The sequence below is a fragment of the Ursus americanus genome, chromosome 2, assembly GCF_024610735.1.
Source record: "Ursus americanus isolate L20-20 chromosome 2, mUrsAme1.1.p, whole genome shotgun sequence".
Lineage (NCBI taxonomy): Eukaryota > Metazoa > Chordata > Mammalia > Carnivora > Ursidae > Ursus > Ursus americanus.
In genome coordinates, this window is record NC_142128.1 from 93404869 (window position 1) to 93419193 (window position 14325).

Below are 14325 nucleotides of genomic sequence, written 5' to 3' on the forward strand. Positions count from 1 at the left end.
TGTATTCTGACATTAAAGTAAGCTAGAGAAAAGAGAGTGTTAAGAAAATCATAAGAGAAAATACATTTACAGTATTGTACCATAAAAAATCTGCATATTATTGTACCCGCACAGTTCACAAACCCATGTCATTCAAGGTTCAATTGTATTTTAAAATATATATATTGATGGGGGGAGCCAAATCTAGTCAATACATTTATTTATTTTTATTTATTTATTTATTTTAAGTAGGCCCCATGCCCAATGTGGGGCTTGAACTCAACGATTCTGAGATCAAGAGTCGCATGTTCTACTGATTGAGTCAGCCAGGCACCCCACCTTTTAAAAATGATAAAATAATAAATGATTTAAAGACCGTTTGGCTGGTTTTTTGGACTCCATTCACTCCACCCAATTATACTTAAAAAAAAAAAAAACTACATAGCCACTGATTGCACAGTCTCCCTATAAGCCTCAGTTCTAAGTTTTTACTTGTAAGACTGGGGTTTCTTTTTAAACCTTTTAACTATTTAGACTATTAAAAAGTGAACCACTGGTTTTCAGTTCTCCGAATAGCTACTTTTTCTCCCTACTCTAAGACTAATGATACTATGACATTCCAAGAATAAACATATAAATATCTCAGGGATAGCTTACTTTCAGAATTACCTGAGTAATTCTTCATATTACAGCAAGGAGAATTATAAATCACCAAAAACTATGCCAAAGTATTTTTGAAATTACTTTTATTCCAAATGTTCTGAGGAAGTCTTAAAAAGCTGACACACAAATTACATTGTCAACTTTATTTGAGGTACCTTTTTCTGGTATTGTACATCTTCATTTTCTAGTGCACAATTGTCATCTTGAGAGTAATATGATGAAGCTGAAGAACTCTCTTTACAACATACACGCCAACTGGGAAGCCTGTAAAACATCACCATCACCAAAAGAAAGAAAGAAGGAAAACTTGTTAAGCCAACATAATCCCTACTATGGGCTAGAATTTGAGGCAATAAATAAATAGAGGGCTCCTACCCTAATGCCCTCAAGAACTTAACAATTTAATGAAGACAAATGTATGTAAGACAAGTATTTTTATTTAATGCCCTAAAAAAAAAACCATAAACTGTGTTATCAGCATTCCAAGTAAGGCATTATGAATTTCATGAAGGTATAAAACAATAAAGATTTCACAAAAGGAGTATCTGATAATTATCACAGAAGGAAAAGAAAAAGTTTTCAAGGAGTTAACGTCCTTAGAAAGTACCAGATGTCAATAATAATCTAAATTTTACTAAATATTTAAGAACAGAGAACTCTAAAGCTGCCTAAACTATTTCAAAGCATAGAAGCTAAGCTTCCAAATAATCTTGATATAGGGAACAAAGTAGTGATATCCAAAATTAAGAGAAATAGCACACACAAATGAATACTACAGGTTAATACAAATTATGAAATCAGACACAAAAATTCTAAATAAAACAATAAAAAAGAAAGTCTCTAGGAACACACCAAAAAAATAATATACCACTGTTATGATCAAGTAGAGTTTAGTTCTGATATTCAAAAGTGGTTCAATATAATAAAACCTATATATTTAGTCTACCATGCAAAAATATCCAGGAAAAATATCTTATGATTATTCCACAGTCACTGAAAGACATCTGATAAGCTTACACATCCATCAAGATTTTCTTAAAATAGCAATACGCAGATGTTTACCATGGAAACATATATGCATAATACACAAGCCTAAAAGTCAGTACCGAACTTAGTGAAGTAACCTAAAAATACCCTATTTAGATCTGAAACAAGAGAAAAATGTCCATTATTGTTAGTATTACATAATACGATAAAAGGTATAAAAATGGAAAAGGAGACAGAAAATAATCATTAATTGCAGATAATAACTTCATATAGGTGGAAAATTAAAAAGAACCAACTTCCTAGGTATAAAATTAAGATTCAAATCAAATCTACTCAAACCACCACCACCAGTTACAAGATGAAACAGAAGAAAAGTCCCCATTTGCAAATGAAACAATAAAATATTAAAATATAAACTTAGCAAGAAATGTTCTATTAGATAGACCTGTTTGAAGTCACCAATATTTGACAATTCTTTAACATTGAAAAAGTCAAATTATACAAGTTAAGCTAATATATACAGAAGATTTGAAAACCATATATTGAAGACATAAAGGAAATTTTTAAGTAGGTAGGCTGACTCTAAAATTTATATAAACAGTAAGAATAATCAAGAAGATTTTGATGTGAGGGAACTAGATGTCTATGAAACCACAGTAATTACAACAATATGGTATTGAGATGAGAGAGGGAGAGGGAATCCCCAGGGTGACTGGAAATAGAAATCCTAGGGTAACAGCTATACAGAGAGAACAGGGAGCAACCAGTCTAAATTGGAGGTTATCAGAAACTCTAGAAGAACCTTCTTTCGGAGGATGAAATTGACAGCACGTCTGATAGGTCTCTGAAAATCTTAAGCACAAATTTATGTAACTGGCAGACAGTTTGTAATTAAGTAAAAAAACCAAGCAAACTTAATAAGTCAAATATTAATTCCAGGAAAAAAGAAAAGTAGTACAGAAAAGGAAAAGTAATCATGTTTAACCACATGGCTCAGCTACAAACAGCATTTATATAAGTCAATAATTATATAAATAATGAATACTAATCTAATCCAAATTATGACAGAATTATATTACCAGCATGTAGTAAAGAGAATCTGATCATCTGCACTAGAATACGTAAAACTGACATTAAAGCGATTATTTTAGAGACAAAGAATATAAAATTAATCAGCTAAAAGATGAAAGTGGTTTCTTTCAAACCAAAATAAATAAATAAATCTTAGAGCTATCTGACTTTCATATGGATATACTACTTTGATAAAATTAAAACTAAAAAAAATAAAGGGGGAGATGAGCAAGGTACATATACATACTTAGTAGGCTACCATGTGTGTACACGTGTACCAAAGGTATTTGTGTGTACATAAATTTCTTTGAAGCATTTTTTTTTAAAAAGCACTACCTTGGTTGCAAGGAGGAAAACTGAGTGGCAGAGTCACAAGAAAAATACAAGAGCATTTTTTACTAAATAATACTCTGTGTCTTTTGAATTTTGAACCACAATAATATATTACTTTTCAAAACCTCATATGGAAACATTACGTTTTTCTTTATTGCAGACTTTTACGTTGTTTCTCATCTTTGCGTGCGTGTGTGTGTGTGTGTGTGTGTGTGTGTAAGTCATCATGTTCACAGTTAGCGTGAAGGCCAACAGATATTAAATTTCATAATCCTTGTTTTTAATATCATATACTCAAATCCTATTACTCTTAGTTCTGAGTTTTTTGGAATGAGCATCAGTAGACTCAGTAGACTGCCCTCCCCAATGTGGGTAGGCACCATCCAATCCTTTAAGGGCCTAAACAGAGCAAAGGGCAAAACGAGGAAGAATTTGCCCTTTATGTTTGTTTCTTTTACTGCCTCATTGCTAGGACATCTCTTCTCTGACCCTTGAACTGGGATATCTCCAGCACCACTGTGTATCAGGACTTCAGACTCAATCTGAATTGTATCACTGGCTTTCCTTGGTCTCCAGCTTTCAGACTTCAGATCATGGGCCTCTCTGCTTCCATAATTGTGTGACCCAATGCCTCATTAACCCCCCACACGCAAACACATACAAAGAAGTTCTGTTTCTCTGGAGAACCTAATACACCTGCCATTAGTATACAATACATTCTTTTTTTTTTTTTTAAGATTTTATTTATTTATTTGACAGAGATAGAGACATCCAGCAAGAAAGGGAACCCAAACACAGGGAGTGGGAGAGGAAGAAGCAGACTCACAGCGGAGGAGCCTGATGTGGGGCTCGATTCGAGAACGCCAGGATCACGCCCTGAGCCGAAGGCAGACACTTAACGACTCTGCCACCCAGGCGCCCCCATTAGTATACAATACATTCTTGACCTATCTTCCCTATTCCACCTCTTAATTATAGCTTTATCAATGGTATTTAAATACCTCTAACATTATCAGTCTCTACTTAATAACAGATGCTAGTACAACTATAAGAGATAACCATAACCTTCTTTTTATAAGTCTAAAATAGATAAAAATTATCACCAATTAATAACTTTCAAGAAATTTTAAGCTACCAAAGTATAAAACACCTTAAAAGCACTCCAAGTCTGCTGAACAAGAAGGGATCTCTACAATGGGAGTCCTTATTTTCAACACATTCCCCAGGTGAAGCAGATATGGAACCCCCACTTTAAGAACAAGTAGATCAGATCATATTGGGTGAAGGCACTTTGCTGCATCATTAAATAGGTCTAATTCCATGCTATTAAAGCAACTTCCTAAAATTGCACTATGAAAGTGCCAAGCCTGAAGAAATGAGTTTCTAGACTTAAGAAGCTCAGCACCAGAAATCACATCAAGATCAATAGCAATCTTCACATTCTCCCACAGTTCAAAATGAGTGATAATTCTGTTACTTTCTATTCGTTGATTCTGTGTATATCCTCACTTACATTTAAAACATAAATTCTTTGAGAACCAATTCCTAACCACTTTAACCCCACCCCACAAAGCCAAAACTTGCAAAGTATAAGGTGGAGAACTGTTTTCTAGCATATACCAGAAGGAAATTCAATCATTTTTTTTTTTTACTCCCCTCCCATCACCACCGTCATCTCACCACTACCACTCCCTCAACTCACCCACACAACACCTGGTCACACACATAAACTCAAAAAAAGAGAATCTGGAAACCAAGAGGATATTTATCCCTTTTTGTCAGCTCCTCCCTACCAAGGTGGCACAGATTCATCATTCATAAAGAAAGGTATCAACTTTCAGAGTAGATGTAATTAAAGGTCTTTAAAAAAGCATATCTGAGTGCCATTTAGGATACTGAGCTTTACATACTTTAGTGAAACAAGAGTCTCATACATGACAGTATTGTGCTTACTGAAAGTATTCACTAACATCCAGTCTAAAAGCCTTAGCAGTCACAAGTAGCAGTAGTTATAAAGTGTGTGTGTGGTGTATGTCTGTGTGTGTGCATGCTTTTCAACAAAAATGACCGCCTGACACCTGGAGCAAGAAAAACGTCTAAAGGGTTAAAAACAGTAAATCTATAATAAAATGAACCAAAGTAGAGTCTACATGCTGAAAAATCATCTTTAAAAGAAAACCTATGTTAAGCAGATCTTAATTTTACATTTTTCTTTACCTAAATTTGGAAAAGGAATTTTTTTTGTAACTTTACCTACTTATTATCTTATCAAGGCAGTAGTGCTGCAAATGTTCTGCCCAATTGTGATTTCCTTTTACATGTAGCTAATGTTTTAATCTAAATGATACAACCAATCAACATATTTAGAAAACCTAGCAGAGGTACATGGCAAATAACCAACAAATAATCAAGTGATTTCTTCCTCCAAACTTATTAAAAACCATTTTCTTTTTTTCTTTTTTTTTTTTTTTAAAGATTTTATTTATTTAACAGAGAGAGAGAGACAGCCAACGAGAGAGGGAACACAAGCAGGGGGAGTGGGAGAGGAAGAAGCAGGCTCCCATTGGAGGAGCCTGATGTGGGGCTCCATCCCAGAACTCTGGGATCACGCCCTGAGCAGAAGGCAGACACTTAACGACTGAGCCACCCAGGCGCCCCTAAAAACCATTTTCAACTAAAAATACATCTATGAATATGTTCATATATATACTGCATATGTAGAATATTCTTATGGAAAACAAAATGATTTTCTGGGTAGGAATTTTGAGGGTAAGAGTGGGAGGGGTAAAAATACCATCAATCTAGCTTTGTGTTCTCTAGCTTTAGGTTTTCCTTAACAAGACCCCCCCCAACACACACACAAAAACCACCCAAACAGCTTCTCAGTGACTGTCTAAAAAATAGGACAAGTCAGTTTTATTTATACAAGTAACTGTACATTTAAAAAAAAAGTCTTGCAAACAGAGGACCCTGTTATAAAATATTAGCACTGTTCTCCAAAATTTTAAACAGTAAGAAAAACTCACAACATTAAATCAATCAGCAAATTTCATGAAAAAATAAAACAAACATGAAATCAAATTTCAGCTGATATATAGTAACAATGATCTAATTTTTAAAAATTTATCTAAGAGCTGAAATTGCCACATAACTTCCTCAAGACCTTTAAATATCAAAAAATTCAAAAGCTCTGGCCTTTAGCAAATAATTATTAGGGTCTGATGAGAGGCAAAAAGTAATAAAAATAAAACTTAAGTTGAGATAACATCCCAAGAATATGCCTAGTGTGTGCATGGCTATCTTTCATGGATCTTTTTTATTATTTCCTGATAAAGTGTTTTAAAAAGTTATACCCTTTATAGGTAGATAGATCAATCGATCTCCACTACACCAGCTATGTAATGGTGCAAAATTACAATTACTACTATAATTTACAGGCAAGAGGTTTCAAGTCATGATCACTGATGTTGAGTTTGGTACTCAATATAACTATTAATGGAGGAAAAAAGATAAAACTTCATAGAAGGGATGTAGTAGTGGAAATCTTTCCATTCTTTCAGGAGGTCACAATAATAGAGGTATCTGGCAAGGATTTGCAGAAGTGCATAATATTACAAGATAATTCAACTGTGACAATTTGCTAGCGGGCCTAGCATGATGGTTAAAAGAATGCGGACTATAATCACACAGCCTGTAGGATCTTGGGCAAGTTCATTGAACAAACATTTATTTCTCTGTGCCTATTTTCTCAAAATAGTAGTATCTATTTCCTGGGACTGTTGTGAGGATTTGATGAGATAGCTTAAAGCACTTGTAATTGGGACAGCACAGGGTAAACACAATATTATGCATTATGCTTACTAAAACAAAAAATATTTTAGATTCTAGGAAAAGGAATAAAAATAGGTATTTTTGCCTAAGAACATGATTCGGTGAGAATAACAAACTGATACATAATGTTAATTTTTACTTCTGAACTATCCCAAATACTTCTTTCATCCTCTTGCCCACAGCTGATCAGATACAAAAGTATTATAAACTGTCTTTGACACTTAAAATTTTATCCTATCCTGTAACTTCTAAAACCTTGAACAAATAGTTACATAAAAACACACACACACACACACATTTTGGAGATTTCCTTCTATTTGCACACGATTTCTATGTCAGTTTACTTGATTATGTTGTTAAATGTTGGGTTCTGACCTTGACATGAACAGAATTACACTGCGGAATTTAAATCAGTGGATAGTTAGGTTGGCATCCTGCACGTGGAAATAACTCCACAAAACTGCCTTAAAAAAATGTGTTCACTCTTAACTTTTATTGAAGCATTTATAAGTGCAATTATAGGACATATTAGTTTAATATTATACCACCACCTGATCCTTCTCCCAACAAAAATTGCTAGGCAGAGTTTTTATATATGACATAAAAAGCATGGCCCGTGTTCTGTTATCAATGTTAACTTCTTAGTTTTGACAAATGTACTATGGTTATGGGAGATGTTAACATTCAGGAAGGCTGGGTGAAGGGAATATGGTTAACTTTTTGCACTACACCTTTGCATACTGTCTATAAATCTAAAATCAAACCAAAATACAAGTTTCTTTTAAAAATAAGCACAAGCCATGAAAGAAAAAACTGAGAAATGAACTTCAAAATTAGAAACTTCTGTTCCACAAAATATACTTATTAAAACAAGGCGGCAAGTTTCAGACTGGGAGGAAATTTGCAAAGCATGTATTTGATAAAGGATTTGTATCCAGTGTAAAGAACTCTCAAAACTCAATTAAGAAACAACCCAATTTTGGGGTCGCCTGGGTGGCTCAGTCAGTTAAGCATCTGCCTTCGGCTCAGGTCATGATCCAGGGGTCCTGGGATAGAGTCCCGCATCAGGCTCTTTGCTCAGCAGGGAGCCTGCTTCTCCCTCTGCCTGCAGCTCTCCTGCTTGTGTGCATGCATGCAGTGCTCACTCTTTCTCTCTGGCAAATAAATAAAATCTTTAAAAAAAAAGAAAGGAACAACCCAATTTTTAAAAAACAGGCAAAAGATTTTCACCATCATATCACCAAAGAAAACATATGGATGGCAAAAAAAAGTGAAAGATGCTCAACATCCTTTGTCATAGAGAAATGCAAATCAAAACCATAATGAGAGACCACTACATACCTATTAAAATGGGTAAAATTCAAAAGACTGGCCTAAGTGTTGCAAAGAATATGGAAGGACTGAAACTTGCATATACTGCTCATGGGAATATAAAATGGTAGAATCACTTTGGATAACAATTTGGCATTGCTTTAAAAGTGAAACATACACTTACATATAATCCAGCCATTCTACCCTTAAGTATTCACTCAAGAGAAAGGAAAACACAAAAGGTCACAGCAGCTCTATTCGTAATAGTCAAAAACTGGAAAAACCTCTCAAATGCCCATGAATGGGTACATGAATAAATAATCTGTACTACATACATGCAATGTAATACTATTCAGCAATAAAAAGGAATGAACTTGAAACACAAAACACCCTTAAAATAATTCTTCTGTGAAAGAAGCCAGGCCAAAAAAAAAAATAGTATACAGTGTATGATTCTGTTTACATAACACAAAAAATGCAAACTAAACTATAGCTACAGAATGCAAATCAGTGATTGCCTAGAGGAGGAAGCCAGGAGGAAGGGATTATAAAAGGGCATGAGAAATTCCTGAGGGTAAAGGGGATAATGTTCACTAATTCTTGTGATAGTTTCATGGATGTATACATATGCCAAGACGTATTAAATTGTACAATTTATGTAGTTTTTTGTATGCCAATTATGCCCCTGATAAAACTGTGTTAAGAAGTGCAGCAGAAAGAAATAAGATTAACAAAAGGCTAATCATGATGGAAGCTAGGCAACAGGTGCATGCCTATTACACTCTTCCTTCTATACTTTCTGACATATCTTTAAATTCCCATAAAAAAAAGTTTTGGAATTCTGTCCATTTTTACAACAGAAAGAAAATAATAATTCAATGTTGTATTTACTTTCTTTTTTTTTTTTAAGATTTTATTTATTTGACAGAGAGAGACAGCCAGCGAGAGAGGGAACACAAGCAGGGGGAGTGGGAGAGGAAGAAGCAGGCTCATAGTGGAGGAGCCTGATGTGGGGCTCGATCCCATAACGCCGGGATCACGCCCTGAGCCGAAGGCAGACGCCTAACGACTGCGCCACCCAGGCGCCCCTGTATTTACTTTCTACATATATTATTATAATACCTGCCTGGGTACAATTGCCAGAATAAAATTCTTTGAAATGGACAAAAAGCATATGGATAAATTATAAACTATATAGAACTTAAAAGCAATAGAAATATTAGCAATTGTTGAGCACTCCATTTTAATTTCATATTTATATTAATGTTTATCTTTTTTTGTTCACTCTCCAAAAAAATAGTCTTACTATGTATTAATAGACTAAATACATATTCATCTATTTTAATGACAAATATTTGTTATTTGCCTATAATTTCCACAAAAGCTCTTTTAGATATGTCTTAATGGTTACTAAATCTAAAAAAAAGTACTACAATGTGGAAGGAATGAATGTTTGCATCCAGATGACATTACATAGTTTTTTCTTGAAGGAAGGTTTTCAACTGGAATGTATAGTGACTGAAGTTTTTCTGGCAGTGGGAACCTAGTAGCAGTCTAATACTGCTAGGCACTGCGCTGTTTTAAAGGGTATGTTACAACTATATATTTCAAAAAATAGTGATTAAGATTAAATGTTAAGTAAAAGGTGTATCAATTAGCTCTTACTGAAGGCAACAGGAGAAGACTCAGGAAATTTTTTCTAGAGAATATAGCAACTGAATTAAGCCCTGAAGTGACAAAAAAAGATTTCATTAAGACAGAAAGTATTCTTTAATGTAGAAGTGATTGAGGAAACACCATTTTTTTAATACCAATGGCTTAGAATGAGAGTGTTTCACAACTGCCAGCTCAGAAATACTGACCTAGCTACTTTAAACAATTACTTTTTATAATCTTATCAAAGAAATTTAGCAAAATAATGCAATAATAAATTCCAAGACATATTAATGTGCAATAAAGAATATGCTAATATGCAAATGAACCAAGCCTAATAATTGCAGGGAGAGGGCAAAACTAAACTGGAGTCTGTCAAACTTTCAAATGGTAGTTAATGTTGTTCCCCTCTGAGTTATACTGAAGAAACTAAATAAGCACTTAAGACTACCAATACTTAAAAGATACTATGTTAGATACAGAGGCTTGTTAGGAAATGTTAGGCATAATTCTCAATTCATTAAAAATTTGAGTAAAGATACATTAAGAAAACATGAAAAAATAAGTAGCAATTTTAATTAAGTAAACAAAACTTAATTAAATTGGTAAACGTGTCACTAAGAGATTTATTATTTATCTTAGTAAAAAGATTATACGGGGCGCCTGGGTGGCACAGCGGTTGGGCGTCTGCCTTCGGCTCAGGGCGTGATCCCGGCGTGATGGGATCGAGCCCCACATCAGGCTCCTCTGCTATGAGCCTGCTTCTTCCTCTCCCATTCCCCCTGCTTGTGTTCCCTCTCTCACTGGCTGTCTCTGTCAAATAAATAAATAAAATCTTAAAAAAAAAAAAAAAAAGATTATAAATATATATGCACCCCAAAATATCACTTCAAAATATATAAAACAACCAAAGCTACACGTGAAAACAGAATAATCAAAAATTATGGTAGCCTTTTTTTTTTTTTTTAAGAGCATGGTGGGAGGGGAATGGGGCAGAGGGAGAGGGAGAATCTTAAGCACACTCCACATCCAACATGGAGCCTGACACAGGGCTCAGTCTCAATCCCTGAGTTCATGACCTGAGCAGAAATCAAGAGTCAGACTGACTGAGCCACCCAGACACCCTGGTAGCCTATTTTAAATTATCTCTTACAAAATAATAAATAGACAAAAACTAAGGAAACATAAGATTTATATTATATATAAGAAACAAGCTTGATCAAATATATAGAACTTTATAACAAATAAAATTAAACATGCTTTTCAAGCACACCTGGAGTATTTCCCAAATACTGACCATATACTAAAACTTCAGAAGACTCAAATTCCAAAGACTGAAGATCTAATAAACTATACTATCCAACCACTTTGCAACAATATTTGAAGTAACAAAAAGCCAACAACATTCTAAGTCTAGAAACAACAATTATGCAGCAGAAAAATCCTTCCGTTAAAGAGGAAACAATAAGGAACATTATGAAATATTATAGTGAAGGACTACTGATCAAAATGGGAGGGATGCAGATAAGACAACAGCAGGAAAACTATGCTTCTAAACACACTGGAAGACAAACTCGGGGAAAAAAAAGCTAATATTTCAACTCAAAGAGATAACCGTGTGAATAAAAAAAAAAAAAGGAAGGCTGTAAGGACAGAAAGCACTGAAATAAAGAACAAGAAAAGCAAAGATTCAGAAAACCAAAACTTGATTCTTTGAGGAAAATGTTAAAAAGATAAACCTCTGCCAAAACCGATCAAGAAGAGTTGGTGATGGGGGCACCTGGGTGGCACAGCGGTTAAGTGTCTGCCTTCGGCTCAGGGCGTGATCCCAGCGTTCTGGGATTGAGCCCCACATCAGGCTCCTCCGCTATGAGCCTGCTTCTTCCTCTCCCACTCCCCCTGCTTGTGTTCCCTCTCTCGCTGGCTGTCTCTATCTCTGTCAAATAAATAAATAAAATCTTAAAAAAAAAAAAAGAGTTGGTGATGTGAATTAACAAAATATGGTACAAAAACATGAAATAACCACAGATAAAACAGATTTTTAAAATTATAAATTATTACAAACTATACAAATACCAATATATTTGAAAAGTCAGAAGAAACGGATTTCTCTAGAAAAATAGCAAAATTGGAACAAAGTATAAAACTAATGAAAATTAAAGAAATTTGAGTGGATTAATCAATACCTCACATAGAGAAGGGGAAAGCCCAAACCAGGTTGGTTTTTTTTTTTTTCTTTTTTCACTTTTTATTTGGGAATTTCAAAGTTTCAGAAGAATTGCCAGCATAGTACAAAGAACATACACAAACCATATCAACCTATTGGTAACATTTTGCCTCATTTTTTCCATGACTTGTCATTTGCTCATAGCATACTCTGACATCTTCCTTCTCATACTTTCTTTCTCCCTCTCCATATAATTTATCTCTATGTTAGTATGTATTTCCACAGAGTAAGGATATTCTCCTACATAACCACAGTGCAGTTCTCAACTTCAGTTACACTGACATACTTTTTTAACCTATCATCCATATTGCAGTTTTGTCAATCAACCCAATAATATCCTTATAGCATTCCCCCTCCACTACTCCCAAGTACAGAATTGAGTCTAAAATCATGTCCTGCATTTATCATGTGTCTTCAACCTCCTTTAACCTGGAATAGTTTTTGGCCTTTACCTTATGTGGCACTGATATTTTTGAAGAACACAGTCCTTTTATTTTTAAATAATATGGTCCTAATCTGAGGTTTGTCTGATGTTTCTTCATGACCAGATCCAGGTTATGTATTCCTGCCTGGAATCCTTCAATAAGTCATGTTGTATCTTTCTCAGGGTATTATATCCAGAAGCATACGATACCCATCTGTTTCAGCACTTGCAATTCCACTTTTAGGTACTTCTCAAGAGAAATGAAAACTATGTCCACAAAAAGGCTTGTATGAAAATGGCCCCAGTACCTTTTATTTCTAATAGCCAAAAACTGGAAGCAGCCCAGATGTCCAACAGCAACAGAATAAAGAAACTATAGTATATTCATAGAATGTACTAACTACTTCCAATAAAAATAAATTAATTACTGACTAATGAAAGAACATGGATAAATCTTGGGAACATTATGCTGAGTAAAAGAAGCCAGACACAAGAACATACTGTATAACTCCATTTAGATGAAGTTCCAGAATTAGCAAAACTAATGCACGGTGATAGAAATCAAATCACAGGTTGCTTCAGGGGATTCACTAGAAAAGGACAAGAGGAACATTCTGGGGTGATACAAATGTTCTATATCTTGATGTGGGGGCAGGTTACACAAATATATATATATTTGTCAAAACTGATCCAACGACATATAGAGCTAATATATGTGCATTTCACTGTATGTAAATTATCTCAACTTAAAAATTTAAGAAACAGTAAAGTTTATATTTTCCTCCCAGCAATAACCAAAAAGAAAATAAGCTATTAACAATAACAAAAATTATAAAACAATTTAGAAATTAACCTAAGAAAAATAATACACAAATATTTATAGATAAAAAATTTTAACTCTGGTAATGATCATACAGCAAAGAAATAAATACACAAAAAGCCAGTATGTTCATAGATGGATTGCTGGTGACGGCAATGTAAAGATAGCAATTCATCACTCAAATATAATTGTTATCAAAATACCTGAAGGATCCTATTGTTCTAAATATGATACAGAAAAAAAGTGGACCAAGAATAACTAAATTAACAAAAAAAGTAAAGGCAAGTGGTGCACATTGCCAGATAATTAAATTTATTACAAAACCATTCTAATTAGACTACAGTACTGGGATAGCAAAGCACAAGCAAATGGAACAGAATACACTCACATGCATTTATTAACATACAGTCTCTTTAGAAGCAGCCACACACAAAGTGCTCAATGAATAAATGAAACTATGAGGCTAAACGGGGGCATCCGCCACATCATTAACTACTTAAAATGCACTTTAATGATGACTCTAATAACTAAAGCAATTAAAAATAAAAGTGTTAAATGAAAAGAAGCAGAAAGAATGAGATTAATAGCATTATATAATTTATGTAAAATTTTATAACATATAAGCAAAACAAGATTATTTGGGAAGAAAACACATCAAATAAATACATGAAGGCTGACTGGAAAGGCTCAAATATACTCTGGGGTAACTGCCTAAAATAGGGAAAAGAGGGGCGCCTGGGTGGCGCAGTCATTAAGCGTCTGCCTTCGGCTCAGGGCGTGATCCCAGCGTTCTGGGATCGAGCCCCACATCAGGCTTCTTTCTCTGCCACTCCCTCTGCTTGTGTTCCCTCTCTCGCTGGCTGTCCCTCTCTGTCAAATAAATAAATAAATAAAATCTTTAAAAAAATAAAAATTAAAAAAATAAAATAAAATAAAATGGGGAAAAGAGGAGTGAAACTGAAGACAGAAAAGAGTAATCATGTAAAATAGAGTGAAAAAAGGGACCTATGCAGAACTCTGCATTGA

The 14325-nt window shown here is 34.3% G+C and overlaps 1 protein-coding gene across 5 annotated transcripts in view; it reads right to left on the minus strand.

The window, feature by feature from the left end:
• The window catches only part of SUCO (SUN domain containing ossification factor), a 91923-nt gene that overhangs the window by 62548 nt on the left and 15050 nt on the right, over positions 1-14325 (minus strand). For all 5 annotated transcript variants that reach the window (XR_015722930.1, XM_087858810.1, XM_087858805.1 and 2 more), the window contains exon 2: positions 798-906. Coding sequence is in view for 4 of the 5 variants with exons in the window: in XM_087858810.1 (XP_087714936.1) it covers positions 798-906 (109 nt within the window). In the remaining variant the exon portion in view is untranslated. The remainder of the gene's footprint in view (positions 1-797; positions 907-14325) is intronic.